Below are 16,162 nucleotides of genomic sequence, written 5' to 3' on the forward strand. Positions count from 1 at the left end.
TTTACATATTTATATGTACATGTATACCATATGTATGTGTTTTTTTTTTCTCTTTTGTTGTCTTCCTTTTCAGGCTCCTCCAGGGGGGCTCGCATACCAGCTCAACATGCGGCAACTTTGTCGGAAAAAATCCCCCTCTTGTGCCTTTCCTCAAATTTGTGCATATATACCTCTGCCTATTTTTGGTCAACCTAACGGCCGCTCACTTCGTTGGGAGCTCTTCTTTCAGCATTCCTCTGCGTAGGGTACGCGACAAGCAGAAACGCGCACTGGGGAATAAATACGTACATAAGAAGTATACGTATACGTATGTACGCCTTTACGTACGCATTTGCGCATGTACTTTTTTTCCGCCACAAGGGCAAGCAAAATCCACATATGGGATTTTATTTCCTCCTCTGGAGCTGCTCATTCGCCCTACTTCTTTTAATTATACTCTAAAGGCATGCCCCATGCGAAGTGCCTCCTCTTATGTGCACTATTCGCATGTACATTATTCCTGGCCTTTTTCAAGCTTCATTTTTTGCGTGCCGCGTTTCGTTGTGATTTTTTTTTTTTTAGCCATAGAGTACACTTGCAGAGGGGGGAAAAGGGATGCCGACCGTCAGACCATGCGCTCTCTCTGCCATATATATGAGCATACTACGTCGTCCGTTTGAGTATTCCCTCTTTTGCATACTGCATACCTTTTGCGAGTTGGCCCACACGCCCTCTTCAGCTGCAACCCCCTCGAATTCGCTTGCCGCATACTATTACTGCTCTGCCGCCATTGACGCAATTGCCTTGTGCTGTTACGTTTAAGTTGTCCCCCATCTTACGTATCCCTACTACATATGCCTGAAAGAAGGCAAAGACGAATTCTACCCCTTTCCGCTAAGCGGGTACTCTGACGGGTTAAACAGACATAGAAGCACTGTCAGACTGTCAACTCGAGAAGGAAAAGGAACAAATCGTTCACCAAATGTAGTACATACATGATTGTCCCTACAAATGGCACACTAACCGACGCCACATAAATTTTTTAAAAGGAAAAAATGCACATGCCGTTCTTTCGCTTGCCACCATTACGGCTGCTACAACATTAAAGAAGGTGCGCACTACTGTAACGGCGTGTATCGGCCACAACGATGTTTGCCATCCAGGGTAAAAAGAAGCCGCACAATGGAGGGGAGGAGATCTATGCTTATGTATATGTTCATGTACACGTTACGCGCACGCAGTGTTAGCCCCCTTTTCGCTTGCCTGTCCGTCCCAGCTTACGTTGCTATGGTTGGAATATGGGGAGTCTACGCCATCGTGGTTACCTTCCTGTGGGAGCTTACCCCGCTGAGGCTGCGCAACGTAGAACAGTTGATATTTCTCCCCCCGTTCGTTTTTGAACAGACAAATGTGTAACCCCTCTAACAGATTTTACTCCATCCTATTTCGCAGTCCAACTGTACACAAAAAGAGACGCCTAAACAGCGTCTTCCTAAACATGTATAGGTGCATGCATGTTATGCCAAGCAGGTGAACCACAATTTGAGGTAACTTTGCTCGGATTGTAATTCCTTCTCCAAAGAAGTGAATCTTAAACACACTCACACGAACGAATGAACAGATGCAAGTTGTTCATTTTGGTAACTGCACTGTTCTATACTCAATGGGGTGGCGCCATTTTGCGCACTTGCGCACAAATCTTTTTTCCCCTTTTCCTTTCACAACGCCTAAATATGCATATCAAAACGGGAACGATCAAAATGGGAGCGATCAAAATGGGAACGATCAAAATGGGAATGATCAAAACGGGAACTATTAAAATGGGAACGATCGAAATGGCACCTTTACAAAGCGCGCACTTCACGTACTTCGCAAAAGCTTTCCTACGCGCCACCTGCAAAATGCAGCCACCGTTTTTGCTCACCTTCGCAATCGAGCTTACAAATGGGCAGAACGCATATGGCCCACAATGAACCCCACTTTCGTAACTGTAACATATGTTGGTAAAATTAAAAAAATCCTTTTTTATTTTTATTTTCATTTTTAAATTGAAATTTGTTATAAATGTGTGATGTATAATTATATGCATTATCATGGTCATATAATAAATGTGTGCATGAGCAGCGAGGGGGAGGATGCAAAAAAAAAAAAAAAAAAAAAAAGTGGAAACAAGATGGGAAGAAAATTAACATGGAATGCAGCACATGGGACGTAAATTGTCGCGATAAATAAATGGGTAAAACAAAGGCGATCTGCATATGTATGCAAGGTGTAACGTATCTGTTTATTTGTTTGCTCGCTTGCTCGCTTGCTTGCTTGCTTATTTTTTTCTTCCTTTGGGGGCCGTGATTTGCGTGACAGGGTGCGTGAAAAACGAAGGCTCCACGGGGTAGGCACAAGCGCCTGTATGCGGCTGGTACACAGGGGTGGAAGGTGTGCAAAATTTGTGCGTATTTTAAGTGGGTTCCCAGACCTATGCGTGCACAACAACAAAGATTTTTTTTTTTTTCTTATTTATAAAGATAACCCTGCGCATGATCTTTTTCCCTCTTCACTACTCACGCTGAACATTGCTAATGATACTTGTGTGGGACTCAATTCTCACATGTCTATAAACTCATGGAACGCGTTCATCCTTCCAAGTGTGCCAATTCAAGTATGCACGGAACTGCTCTCATTGTTGGGCAGCATTTTCTCAGCATCAAGCTGCGACAAGCTTCTTCTACGCCGTCCACATCCTCATCTGCATACCTACGCCCATACGTGTGTGCCCCCCCGAAACAAACATTTCGATACATATATACACCACCACCCAGCGACACGAAGTTAAATGGTTTTCTTTATGTGCTTCAACTTGGGGATGTTATCGAACATGTACTTGGCCTGGTCCCTCAAGTCAACATAATAGGGATAAGCCAATTCGCAAATCTTCGTAATATATACATTGTTAATATGGTTATATAAAAATATGGCCCAAGTGACCATGTAAAAAAGAACACTGAAATTTACAAAGGAGAGGAAATTACCCACAGAGTAAATCACAATAATTAGTGTCACATTCTCCATTCGGTTGGTCCACAATAAATATTTTCTTACTAACGTCAATTTGTCATTTATCAACTCATATATGTACATGATACAGCTCTCGATCATTTCCTTCGATACTATCTCCAACTTGTCACTCTCCTTATAATCTGACACCTTATGTACTTGCAAAAATACAAGTAGCCCGCTTAACAGGAGGAGCAAAATGCATAGTGTGCATATTACTTGCAGAAATGTTTGGTTGAAAATGTACAGCAGAATGTACAGTGCGTTTATCGACGCGAATATCGACAGGTTCACGATGTTCTTTGAGTTCAAATTCATCTTCTCCGTTAATGCAAAAAGTAAAAAGGGGAAGTTGGGCAGGTACTTAAAAAAAGTTACCAAAACTATCACAACTATGACAACTATGACAATTATCACAACTATCTCAAATATCACAACTATCTCAACTATCACAACTATCTCAACTATCACAATCGCTGCAACTGCTGTATCTCTTCAGATAAATACCTCTAAAGGTGTCTGCTACCGTGTGAGGATTAGGCGACCGGGGTTGTGTCCCTGGCTTGGGCACATATACATACGCAATTATATACACTGCTTTTCGCACAAGGGGTGGTTACTCTTACCCTTCTTGCCACAAATATGCACGTAAACACGAAATGAAGCGCATAATATGAGACATAAAAAAAAAAGGGGGGAGATGCTCGTTCCCTATTAATAAATCGAACTCAACTCATATAACTGTACAGTACAAACACGTGCGTAACAATATGATATGCTCGAACTGATAAAATAAAAAAGTTCGCTTAGGGGAATAAAATGGGGAAAGATGAATTGGGGGGGGGCATACTCATAATACAATAAAAACCCTTTAAAATATAAAACAAAAATGGAACTGCAAAATTGTAAATTTCTTCTAAAATCTCATATGTTTCGCTAATTTGTATATATGCAATAAAATAAATGCAAAAAAAAAAAAGGTAATAAAATGAAGTAAAATAATGCAATAAAATAAATCTTCCTTTTTCTTTGCTATTATGTTATACTGTTCTTGTTAAAATGTTTATTATTTATTCGCATTTGGGTAGGCACTTTTTTGGCAAGTTTTTTTTTTTTTTGCAAATATACATACATATATTATATATTTTTTTATTTTTTTTTTTTTCTCCTTTGCTTATTAGCTTTGAGCGTTAATTTCACATCTGTTCAAAGGTATGCTTTAAAAATAAAATGTCAAAATAAAAGAAAAAAATTAAACAAGCGAAGAAGAGGCAGTTTGGAAATAGCAAAATGCTTCCGTGTTGTTCATTGTATGTATGTACAAAGTTTTATGCCCATTTTTTGTTTTTTTTTTTAGGCAATCATATCGTACGTCACACGTTTTTATGCTTGAACAGGTAATGTTATGTTTACATTTGCATGCCACGCGCAGTGCCGCCGCACGCACATTTTTTTTTTTTTTTGCCTATTTGCGCGTAAGCGTGCTATGTTTGACATTTTGTTCCGAGCGTTTTATATTTCTTTTCCGCCCCTGCTATTAAGCATTTATTATATACATAATATAGTACATATAGGTACATATACATATAGGTAATATATGTACATGTTCATACTTATGCATATAACTGGTCGCGCTTTCTTTTTTTTTAAATGAAAAAACCCCGTTTGGTAAAAAGAGTCCCCATTTCTCTGTTTTCTTTGCCCCCTTCACACGTCTAGGAGGAGGTAAGTTGCGCGATGGTTAGGACTATCATGCGATCGCGCTGAGCTTAAAAAGTTCCATTTCAAGTGTATCCACCAACAGAGTGTGATCAGAAAGGGGTAGAAAAGCAGAGCACGGTTAACAGGCCGAAGCAGAGGGGGCAAACCAAAGCAAAGGAGAGGGAAAGTATTACGTGAATGTTCCGAATAGCAATATTTAAATCTTAGTGGCACTCTTCTAAGCCTGACTAACACTCAGCCAATTACGAACGGCTTATAATATGCCCACCAAATGAAGACCTTTTCCCCAAAGGAGAAGAATTATATCATTCATATAAAGTGTGTGCATCTTTGTTCACCTTCCTCCCCCATCCCCCAGTTGCGTTAACACGCATAATTCTGTCATACTTTTAATAGGCGAAATGAGAGGAGGGTATCATGTGCGTGGTTAATCTTTGCATGATTCCGCCTACCGCTCTGTGTGTGTGCGAGCCACACCAATGTAACAAAACTTCATACCAATTTGTGGCTACATGTCACCATCCTACTTGGTAATTTATTTTTGTTAAACAAATCTGAGAGAAGTTACTACAATGTGTGTGCATCGCCGCATAGTAGGGCCAAGCAAAGATGGGTACTGTTAATTGTGATCAAGGGATACCTATGGTAAATCATTACCCATTCTTACCAGCTGTTTGGTCTGATATACGTACAGGCGAATATGGGTATTCCCGCATAGGGACATTCTTGCATACGCGCGTAATTGCTTAAAAATGGGAAGAACTTTTTGCGTGTGTATATATATGTACGTATGTATGTAAGTACGTATGTATGTAAGTACGTATGATGTATTTACGTATGTATGTATACAATTGCGCGCCCCCCTTCACATGCAACTAAGATTAGCGAAGCGCATGTCGAGAAAACTGCAACAAGGGAATAATCGGCTACACGTAACAAACACGTTTGACAAATGGTGGGCTACGTGCCACGCGAAATGAAAAAAGAAAAAAAAAAACACATATCAAATGAGCTATAAGAAAGATTTACGTGTACTCTCATACAAATTGGGCAGCCGCTACCCTTTCTGTCCAAATATTGGTTGTAAGGGTACGTCCCGTAATTTAAAAATTCAATAGAAAAACGAATTTGTTCATAGGTATGGAGAGCATGTACGGTGCTTGTGACATTTTATGGGCACAGTAAGTTTGCACCCTTTGCCACTATATGCATTTCTCGTTGTTCTGGCTTTGTTAATGCATCCACAGAAGAACATGCTGCAGCCATGCGGCCGCGGTTCTCAAAACATATTACCGTGCGGAAAAATTATATACCATCCAAGGAGAAAAACTTATTTACCTTCGTGTCGTCTTCTGCCAAGTCGTATAAATTGCATGTCTCATTTTCTTTATCACTCTCGAGGAGTTTAGTTCTATTGTTCACGTCTTCGGTCAGTTCTTCCACATGATTGTACACGTGATTGTTCTCCCCTTCGTCGTTGTCCTAGCAAAATGGCAAATGATGAATTCGCCATGTGGCACAATTGCTAAACGGATTGTGTGTCTACCGTTGTCCCTCTGGTGGAATAAACACAGGGACATATCTTCAAAACATGCAAGTATTTTCTTCGATTATTTTATTTTATTTTATTTTATTTATTTTTATATATATTTTTTTCGTTTATTACAAAATCCCGCATTCTGTCCTCCCGTAGGCGCATCATTTCGTTGTGATTGTGCTCTATGATATTCGCTGTGGTGCAAAAAGGTGATGAACAGGGGGGAGGGGCACATGTCCAATTTAGTCGTTTCCTTTTTCAGCCCATTTTAGCCAATCGTTCTTGCCTGCGCACATCCACTTTTTTGTGAACACGCGATGGCTGCTCTTCTTACCAAAAGATATGGGGCTCTCTGTGTACGCCTTAATATTCGTTGGCGACGGGAAGTAGTGGAAAAACAGCGGCCGATTTTTTCTGTGCATCGATTTTATTCTTATTCCGATGGGGTCTTCATTTAACCTGAGTAGAAAAAAGGGCACAGATGAAAAAACGAATGGGTGAGTTAGTAGCAGTCTCTTCTTCGCGTTGCCCTTTCAACATTAATGCGCTTCAATTTGTTATGTGCCCCCATGATTTAGTCATTTTATTGTTACTCCTCAATTTCCTCGGGTGGCATCTCCTCGCTAGCCAGTGACGTGTCTGAGCTGTTAATTTCCGTGTCACTATGGGAACCTAAAATTGTTTCAGTTCCATTGGGGTGCATTGAATAATGAGGCTTTCATGCAAACACATGAAGATATGTACACCTCTACATGTTAACATTTTTGCACAAAAGAGGGACGGGAGAATGTTCTCTCCAAATGCAACTATCCCTACTTATTGCGAAGTCTTCGTCCTCCAGGTATAATGAATCAAGATAATCATTATAATTTAGCCACAAGTTTAGGACATTAACTGCGAGAGAGTTAACAAAAAAAAAAAAAAATGGCAAACTTGGAATTGCTTCAAAAATGATTGGCTCTTCCTTTTTAATGAGTTAAAATGAATGTTATAAAAAAAAATTATGTACCGTTCAGAATTTTTCTGAGTATTTTTTTTTTCTTTTTCTTCTTAACATGTCGTCTTACCCGTTTCTTGGTCCACACTGCGATCGATTATTTCGTTTTGCCTTTTGATGTCCCTAAAGCTGTTTCGACATTGTTCATTTTTTTCCACAAGTTTTTTTATGTACTTCAGTTCTTCCTCGATGATTTTCACTGGCTCTTTGTAACTGAAGGGGGTAGAAAGGTGAAGAGGCAAATGAAAAATCGGAAAGCAAAAAGTTGAAGACACGTTAGCGACTTGGCTATGTGCCTCACGGCAAGGTCTACTTAAATGAAAAATTTCCCTTTTTACGTTACTATGGCGCTGATTAATACTTTTATGCCAATTAAAACGAATGTCTAAAAGGAATGGGGCGCGGGGGGGTGATAAAAAAAAAAATGGATGAAGCCCATAGAATGTGAGCGAAATGGGTACACTGTCCGGCGATTTCGGAGGGTAAAAATGGGCATTCGTTTGCATCTGAGTTTGCGTTGGAAAATATGCCCGTATCGCATTTGTCCATTTTCACGTTTTCTTTATTTTTTAATTTTCCCTCCTTTTTACGTATCGGATCCCCTTCACTGAGTGACTGACTAAATTCTCGCTGACTCTTAGGAACGCATAATTCCTGATCAGCGCAATGATCCTTTTGAAGACCAGTTCGGTTAAACAGCAAAAGAGAACGCCTGACGTGGTGGGAGGGGCTCAATGAGACACTGTTTATTAGACAGGCACATGTAAATAGTAGCCAGGCACAATTATGCATATTAAACTGTAGACGTGCAACGCACATGCGGTGCGCCTTCTACTATGGGAAGCCCCCAACGAGAGTGACTCTACTTCTTTCCCTTACAAGATATAATTTTTCTTCGGCTATTTGACGCATAACTCCGAGAAGTAATGAACAGAACAAGGAGCAGTACCAACAGGTACATCATGAGCATCTTAAAAGCTGTTACAAATTCTGCAAATGGTTTAGAGGGAAAAAAAAAAAAAAAAAAAAATTACCATCTTAAAATTGTGATTTCTTTTAAAAAAGGCGAACTTCTTTTTGTTGCTGCGTTTTTGTTTACTAGTAATAGACTCATGGTGCTTCTTTATTTTTAATAAAATTTGTATAACCTCACTGAAGTCATTCTTGAGGCCTTTTAAGAAATTGTCGAATCTGCGTAAGTGAAAGGGGTGTGGGGGCATGCAGGAAGTGAAACGAACTGGAGCGGGTCACTGGAGTGGGTCACTGGAACGGATCACACTGCACCGGATCACACTGCATCGGATCACACTGCACCGAAGTGGAGCCAAAAAAAAAGGGCAAGGGGGAAACCCCATGTGATCTCCCCTCTGATGCGTAGTTGTTCTTGCATACAACTCCGGTTTGGTTACCTATTCGTATTTTCGATCTGCTTCACCTGCGCGTGCTCTATTAACTTCATGTTCTCCAAATTGGTCGTCATCTGCCTGGTGATGTTTACGGAGGTCTCCGCTAGTCGGTTAATCTATCCGTTTGGGGTCCGCGGTTGGTGCGTGCAAAGGGGAGGGATAAAAGGCGCGTGCACATGTGCATACGTATGGGTGCGTAAATATAAACACACACTTCTGTAGACACGCACGTGAGCCCACTCATTTAGCCACTTATCAGTCCATCAGCGCACTGATGGGGCCTTCTTCACAAGCACGTACATTTGCATCCGTTCGCCTATTCCACTCAGATGACTGTATGTAGAAACAAATGTCGTCGATGTGGTTTAACTCGGAGTGATAAATCTGAAAGGCGGTATCGGACATGCTATCGCTGGTTGTGCAATTCGTTACAATTTTGTATTTTAAATTTTCGCACAACATATTTTTCAAGTCGATATGGTCACGTGGTGGGTTGCTCTCTGGAGTTATTTTGTCACCACTAGGATACATTGATTCCTTTTCAACGCTCGACAAAAAATCGTCACTCGAGATAGACTCATATATTCCCCCTTCACTTGCAGTATCACCAAGGCAAGGATTTTTCGTTTTTTCTATCTTCCTTAACTCATCTAGACTTAACATTTTGGCAAAATTTTCATTTTTAAATTGGTCAAACAAATTGTTGTTGTAAAGATATATTTGTAGTTTGTTCAATTTCTTTGGGTTTAATATGCAGCCTGATTTTTCGTCCGGAAAGCTTCTCACCGATTTTACAAAAAGGCACTTGGTTTTGGCTAAGGCTAGCATGGATTTATTATTTTCATTTATTTCGTTGCAGTTGTATACGTTTAGGCTGTTTAACTGGTTCAGTACGTACTCGTAACATTTTATTTCCCTTACGTATATGTTGTCATCCTGATCGTCACCTCCGTCCTGATCGTCATCTCTTCCCTGACCGCCTCGATCATTTTGGCCACCGTTTGTAACTCTTCCAGCGCGTCCACTTTTTGTGCCTTTCGATTTTCTGCTCTTTTTTCTCTTTTCTTCGTACTCCACCTCAGCCTTTTTCTTCGCCCTCAAAATTTCGTCCATGGCCTGTTTCCCCCTCTTAACCCTCTCCACCAGTAACTCCGTGTTACTGGCGTACTTGAATCTGCATTCTGTCCACACTTTTAGCTGCACAATTAATATTATAACAATGTAGATATGCGTCATAGTTACCCTTTGGTGATGCACACCCGTTTTTTTTTTTTTTCCTATATTTTTTTCCTATTTTTTTTCCTATTTTTTTTCCTACTTTTTTTACACTCTTTTTTGTTTTAATTTGATCAATCAGGGCTGCGCCTACAATGCGTACACGCATGTGTGGGTAAAATGTACAAATGCATATGTCTCCTTTTTTTTTTTTTTCACTCTTTGTCTTATACACCTTTTTGCTTTGCAAAAAAGGGCATGATTATGTACATGCGTGCGCACTTGGGGGGAATAAGTTATTATTTTTTTTTTCCTCTACATGATTGCAATTTTTTTACATTTCTATTTTGTCAATTTATTTGTTAATTTGTTAATTTGCTTATTTGTTTGTTAATTTGTTAATATGTTAATTTATTTATTAGGTTTTTCTTTTTCTTTTTTGCGCCTTCCCCCAGAGTAGACATGTAACATAGCGCTACCCCTCCATTTCAGTTGTTTCCTTTTCGAATATATTTCCGTTCGCCATAATTTGCTACCCAACTACGCTGCCAAGAAGCTGTACCAATTTCTGCCCAGTTGAAGGAAAAAACCCTTCGACAAAAATGAGATACCTGCCCCTAAAAACGAGTAGCACAATATTGTCATGTTGGTCGTCTTCCATCTTGAGCTTTAAAAATTGCGACAGAAAGTAGAATTTGTAAAAATTTCTACATTCGGTTGAGCGTCTCGCAAAGTAGACTTAGCTGCCTGGTCCATGTGATCTCTTCCCTCCATGTTCTCCACATTTGTTCCCCATTTAGCCATCCAGCAGTTTAACCATTTGGCCATCCAACAGTTTAACCATTTGGCCATCCAACAGTTTAACCATTTGGCATTTTTTTTTTTATTTCCCGTCGGCACCTCACAAGTCGGAAACAGTCCCTACGGATTACTCCACCGTTGCATGTGTAATTCGTGCCGGCGTAAAAATGGGACCGCCAAAGTGTAAGCTTGCGGGAATTCCCCTACTCGTTCGGACAAGTCCCACTTGTGATGCTTTCACTTTTTGGTCAAGCAGAAAAATGTGTGTCTTAATGGCTTCACCGTGGTGAAGGGTGTCATTAAATTAAGCAAAACAAAGTGCAAAAAAAAAAAAATTCAGACCCCGTAAGGGACAAACAAACGCTTGAAGAACCAACAAAGATGTACCCACCCAGTGGACGTGCTTTCCACACCAAGTGTAGGACAAAAAAAACAAAAAAAAGGAGCCAGGTTAAATTCAGTAGGACACACTGCCATTTTCGCAAAAATTAAGGACGGCCTTGCATATTCGAGCTGGAAGCGCACATCTCGATCAGCAGCAGCTCGAATGGGCACAATTTAGGCAGAAAAAAAAAAGTACACTTAATCGAAGTAATGTCCTCACGGCTAAACAGGACAAACTTAAACTTCTAACTACTGCGAGTCCACCCCCCTGGAAGATGCCCCATCTGAGGAATCACCCCCTAATTTTTTCTGTGAACCCCCATCCGACAGTTTCTCCCCCCCGGAATCGTTGTCAAAAAACTCCTTGGTCAGTTTCGAAATGTCAAAGTCTTCCCCCTGGTTAGTCGGAATGCCATAAATGTCCCTAGCCACACTGTTATCGTCAATGTTTATTTCCCCCTTTTCGATTTTCTCCTTTTGCTGAATGGACTTCTTAATACTATTCTCTATGTTCTTAATTTCTTCATCTGAAAAAAACCCTCTTAAAAAATTTTTATCCATTTTGGTAAAGTTTTCCAAAAGGGTTTCCAAATTTTCTTCCTTCTTTTTATTTTCTTCTTCAGAAAAGGAGTCGTAATTTTTGCACTGATCATCCACTTGCTTTATGATGTCTTTCATTTGGTTCAGAAGGAATAGTTCTCTTTTTTTTTCCCTTTTAAAATTTTGCACGATTTTCTTTTCGTCACTCGTTAGGAGGTTATCCTTTAGCTTTTCTCCTTCTTCCACCAAGGGGTTATTATTACCATTTGGTTTATCTCCCGTTCCAAGTGGGTCTGTCCTCCCCTGCTGTGTGTGTTGTGGATCGCTCGACTGCCCAGGTGCTCCCTCCTCTACCGCATCGATAAAATCCCTTTCGTAATTTTTCAAAAGCTCGTGAGAAGTCCTATTTTGCAGATTCTTATCATCGTAGATTTTCTTCAAATTGTCCGTAATGTCCTTGTGTGTTTCCCCCGATGGATTATTCGTATAAGTTAGAAAATTTTTCAAATAATTGTTCCTATTCATATAGAGCAGTGTTTTGTGAGGAGCATTCCAACTCTTACAACCCTCAACAAAATTGGGCAAATCATTATCCACTAGCTTCTTTTCTAAACATATGCTGTCATAACCTAGACTACCTAACTTGTGTACATAATTTAAATCATCCACATTAATTTTAGCAATGGTAATTAACTCAGGGATGCTGTAGCTGATAGCCTTTATCGCATGATTGTACTCATATTGATTATTCAAAAAATCGAATTCGTTAATCATTAGTATGTAGCTCCCACACTGAGTGGCAAAGTAAATATCGTTGTAATCGTGTACCTCTACAATTGCTTGAGTGCCTAAGTTAACACAATAGTTTAGCATATCTTCTAGGTCATTCTTTAAATAGGATAAATTTAAAATAACCCCATCTGCTTTGTTCTCCACTGCTAGAGCAATTTGAATGGGGTGAATTATCACATCATCCACCACTACTGCAGGACGCACATTTCGGGGCAACTTTCTCGAGCTCCCAATCACATCACATAAATCGTTTAAATTACCCTGGGCGGACAGATTATCTATATTGACTATCAGCACGTCGAACCCTATTTCGTGGAGCATCATACTGACATTGCCTGGGTTCGCTAAATTGAGAAAATTATTTTGATACATGTAATTTTCTTCCTTCCATATGCGTCTTCTTTTTTCGGTATATTTTCCAGTGCTTACCTCCGTTTGGGATTTTCCCTCTTCGGTTATTACTTCATCTACCGTGGGGTGTTTCCCTCCCTCCTCCTTTCTAGCGACACTGCAAAATATTTTTCTCTTCATGTCAGCTACCATGGACAATCTGTGTTTCTCATCTGGACTTGTCCTCTTAAGACTCTCCGACAATTTATTATTCATCGTGTGTTGTAAATATTTCATTCTGATCTGTAGAGGGTTGTCTTCTTCAAAATTTTCTTCTAACAGTTTGCTCACTTCGTACTTTTTGTTCTCAATTATTTTATTTACATATTCGTATGCCAGGTGTGGATTTCTGTGGTCTTTTCCGTAGATCTTCATATGGAAATTTTCTTTCCTCCTTAGGATGGTACTTCTTATATGGTCCTTTGTTTTGGGGTATCTCACAAAATACCATTTCTTTCTCTTCTCCAAAATGTGGAGACTCTGCTTAGGGGCGGCCCTCTTCAACGAATACATGCACGTCGTTATTACAACCACTGTGAGGATTATTACTAAGGTGAATTTCCTCATTTTGTGTATTTCCAGAAGGGGGTGGGAAGGTAGATCTCCCCTCTTAGGCTGCGAACAAATATGCACTTCCCCGTTAGCTGGTTTTTCCTTGCGGGGTCTTCTTTTACCTCGTGCCGCACACAGCTCATTATTGCATCCTTCGTTGCGTTGCAGGGTAATTTGCGCTATTAATTGAGTGGTGTTTGCTTCGGTGACTTGGGCACTTTCTTTAGGGTGCCCCACGTTATTTTTGTTCCCCACCCAAGTGACTCTCACACTTGAGGCCTTCCTAGCATTTCCCTTTCCCCGCTTCACTTAAGCGGGTCACTCTCGGTTGCATTTGGCACTTCTCCAAAGTGGGTTTAATATGTATTTATTATTATATTTTTTTTTTTCCTAAAATTGCGAGCACACTACGATCGGTAGTTAATGCCCTACTCACGAAGTGCAAAGATTTCGAATGGGCAGCGCCTCACACAGTTTAATTCACAAATAAGGCAAAATTGTACACGAATGTATGCATAAATACAGGCACGCATGCCTACATCCACGCACGATATGCACTTTTAAATGCTTCTTTTACAGCCACTCTCAACATCGTTTCTGCTTTCTCCGTTTTGCCGCTCCCCTTGTCGTACAGCAGTATTAATGACGACTCTCTTTCTCCCAGTTCGACTTCCCCACATAATATCTGGTTCCTTTTTTTTTTTTTCCAAAATGAATATGCTCAGGGAACACTTTGCACTTCTGTTACTTCAAATTCTTTTATGACTCAGTGGGGTCACCATCACCGTTGTTTTGATAGTACCCATTTTGTAGCTCCCTTTTTTTTTTTCCCCTCTTTTTTCATTACCCTTTAAGGATACTAACTGAGTACCCCCTCTTTGACTCCCCACTGCCTGCTTAAAATGCAAAACGAAAATGTGCTGACGCAGAATTGTGACATGCTGGACAAAGTAGGCAACAAATTGGAAGAAATTTTAAAAAACCTCGAAAATGTTTTAGCCCATCTAGACCCACTAAATAATTATGAAACGAAAGAAGATTCCATGTTCTCCAATTTGAATGACGAACAGAACGAAATTATTATTTTGTCAAACGTGATATATGATAATATTAACATACTTACAGCTATGCTTCACGATTTTATTAAAACCATCCCCCCCTCGTACACATACCACACTACTTTCCACTCAAAGAGTTTTGTTATCTTGAGGGAAAATAGAAAGAAGGAGAAAAAAAGACAAGATACGAGGATGGCCTTGGATAATGCTCAGAAAGGTACCACGTCAAGTAGTGGAACAGCACAGACTGACGCAGCGGTGACGCAACATGACGATGGAATAGTCAAAGACACCCAATCGGAAATTAAAAAAGACGAAGATACCGATTCAAATGATCAACAGGCTACAGAATTAGCCAGCCACTTTCCTCCCTCAGCTCATATCAAATTGATCGACAACAGAAAGTTCAAACCGCTGCAGCTATACAAAAAAAAACAGTTTGAAGAATTTTTCTATTTTTCTCACACAGTCGATTTAGAGTATGCCAATTTGTTATACATGCAAAGGTATGAACAGGAACTTCAAAAATATTTAATTAAAGCGAGGTAGGAAGCACCACCATGGCAGTTTATCATTCCGTTTCCGCCCACTCCCAAAAAAAATGGGCAATACCACTAGGCCAAAAGGGATCCCCGCTCTACAGAGATTCTTTTTTTTTTTTTTTTGTATCATTTAAAAACATGTCCTAAGTTTGTGCTAAAATGAATGGAAAAAATCGACAGCTCCAATTTGTTCAATCTTAATCCTCATCGAGATGGATTTCACCAAAATAATTCCTCAGATTTGTGAAACAAGGACAAGAAGAACACTGTGATAAGGGCATTTCCCATCCCCTCAGTAGTGCTACACGGATGTGCAAACCGTTGCAGCGCTGTATATGGCACACATGCGAATCGCTGTGATTGTGTGATCATCGAAACTATGCCGTCATACCGTTGCATGACCTACCAAATGCACTACTAATTCTCACAACCAAGAAATGTTATCGATATATGCAAGGCTGCAAATTGGCATGCATGGCATGCAACTAATGGGGTGCGCTGAATTCTGCGAGGAACCCATGTGTGGTCCCTGTAAATGAGGAAGCCCTTTGCTTCTTCATTTTCCTCCTCTCCTTCCTCTTCTTTTTTATGAAGTCATCCCCCCCACAGTTATTTTGCACGTCATTTTTTCCAACTTGGTGTATCAAACAAAGTCATTCTTTTGTTATCCCATGTGAAGGAAAAAAAGCTGAATGTGCTGAGTGTGCTGAATGTGCTGAGTGTGCTGAGTGTTCTGAATGTGCTGAAGTGGCCGAAGGGAGCGGGACAAGGTGGAATGCGGCAAAAGAGCGAATCAGCAAAATGGCAGTCAACAAAATGGCAGTCAACAAAATGGCAGTCAACAAAATGGCAGTCAACAAAATGGCAGTCAACAAAATGGCAGTCAACAAAATGGCAGTCAGCAAAATGGCAGTCAACAAAAAGACGAGTCAGCAAAAACGTTACACATTCTTCTCCCTTTTGCACGAAAAGGCGCGCCTGCCGAATGACTGATAGGAAACCGCGCGGCAGCATAGCCACATACCTACAGTGCCATTTGCACAGGCTCAGTTAAAAAGACACAAATAATTTTTAAAATAAAAACAAACGTAGTTATTATAAACGGGGAAAACGCGCGGGGAAAATCAAAAGTTAAGCTTTTACACACACGTCTGCGCATTAGCAACAAAGGAATAAGCGACAAATAGCTTTTCAAT

General features: G+C 40.2%; 4 protein-coding genes across 4 annotated transcripts; 1 reads left to right on the plus strand and 3 right to left on the minus strand.

Moving 5' to 3' along the window:
- Positions 1–2,805: 2,805 nt before the first annotated feature.
- PCYB_111670 (hypothetical protein) lies at positions 2,806–3,348 on the minus strand (the record flags this gene model as incomplete). The annotated part of the gene is made up of 2 exons (XM_004223045.1): positions 2,806–3,180; positions 3,250–3,348. The coding sequence occupies 2 exons, from the start codon at positions 3,346–3,348 to the stop codon at positions 2,806–2,808; spliced, it is 474 nt and encodes a 157-aa protein (XP_004223093.1).
- A 2,709-nt stretch (positions 3,349–6,057) lies between these two features.
- PCYB_111680 (hypothetical protein) lies at positions 6,058–9,928 on the minus strand (the record flags this gene model as incomplete). Its single annotated transcript, XM_004223046.1, has 12 exons — positions 6,058–6,234; positions 6,419–6,483; positions 6,624–6,748; positions 6,883–6,961; positions 7,106–7,183; positions 7,357–7,499; positions 7,625–7,671; positions 7,877–7,998; positions 8,166–8,276; positions 8,386–8,477; positions 8,696–8,808; positions 8,993–9,928. 12 exons carry the CDS (start codon positions 9,926–9,928, stop codon positions 6,058–6,060), a joined length of 2,088 nt encoding a protein of 695 aa, XP_004223094.1.
- A 1,413-nt stretch (positions 9,929–11,341) lies between these two features.
- PCYB_111690 (hypothetical protein) lies at positions 11,342–13,381 on the minus strand (the record flags this gene model as incomplete). The annotated part of the gene is made up of 2 exons (XM_004223047.1): positions 11,342–12,520; positions 12,548–13,381. The coding sequence occupies 2 exons, from the start codon at positions 13,379–13,381 to the stop codon at positions 11,342–11,344; spliced, it is 2,013 nt and encodes a 670-aa protein (XP_004223095.1).
- An 887-nt stretch (positions 13,382–14,268) lies between these two features.
- Positions 14,269–14,973, plus strand: PCYB_111700 (hypothetical protein; the record flags this gene model as incomplete). The annotated part of the gene is made up of 2 exons (XM_004223048.1): positions 14,269–14,903; positions 14,931–14,973. The coding sequence occupies 2 exons, from the start codon at positions 14,269–14,271 to the stop codon at positions 14,971–14,973; spliced, it is 678 nt and encodes a 225-aa protein (XP_004223096.1).
- Between the last annotated feature and the right edge of the window lie 1,189 nt (positions 14,974–16,162).

This window comes from Plasmodium cynomolgi, chromosome 11 (assembly GCF_000321355.1).
Source record: "Plasmodium cynomolgi strain B DNA, chromosome 11, whole genome shotgun sequence".
Lineage (NCBI taxonomy): Eukaryota > Apicomplexa > Aconoidasida > Haemosporida > Plasmodiidae > Plasmodium > Plasmodium cynomolgi.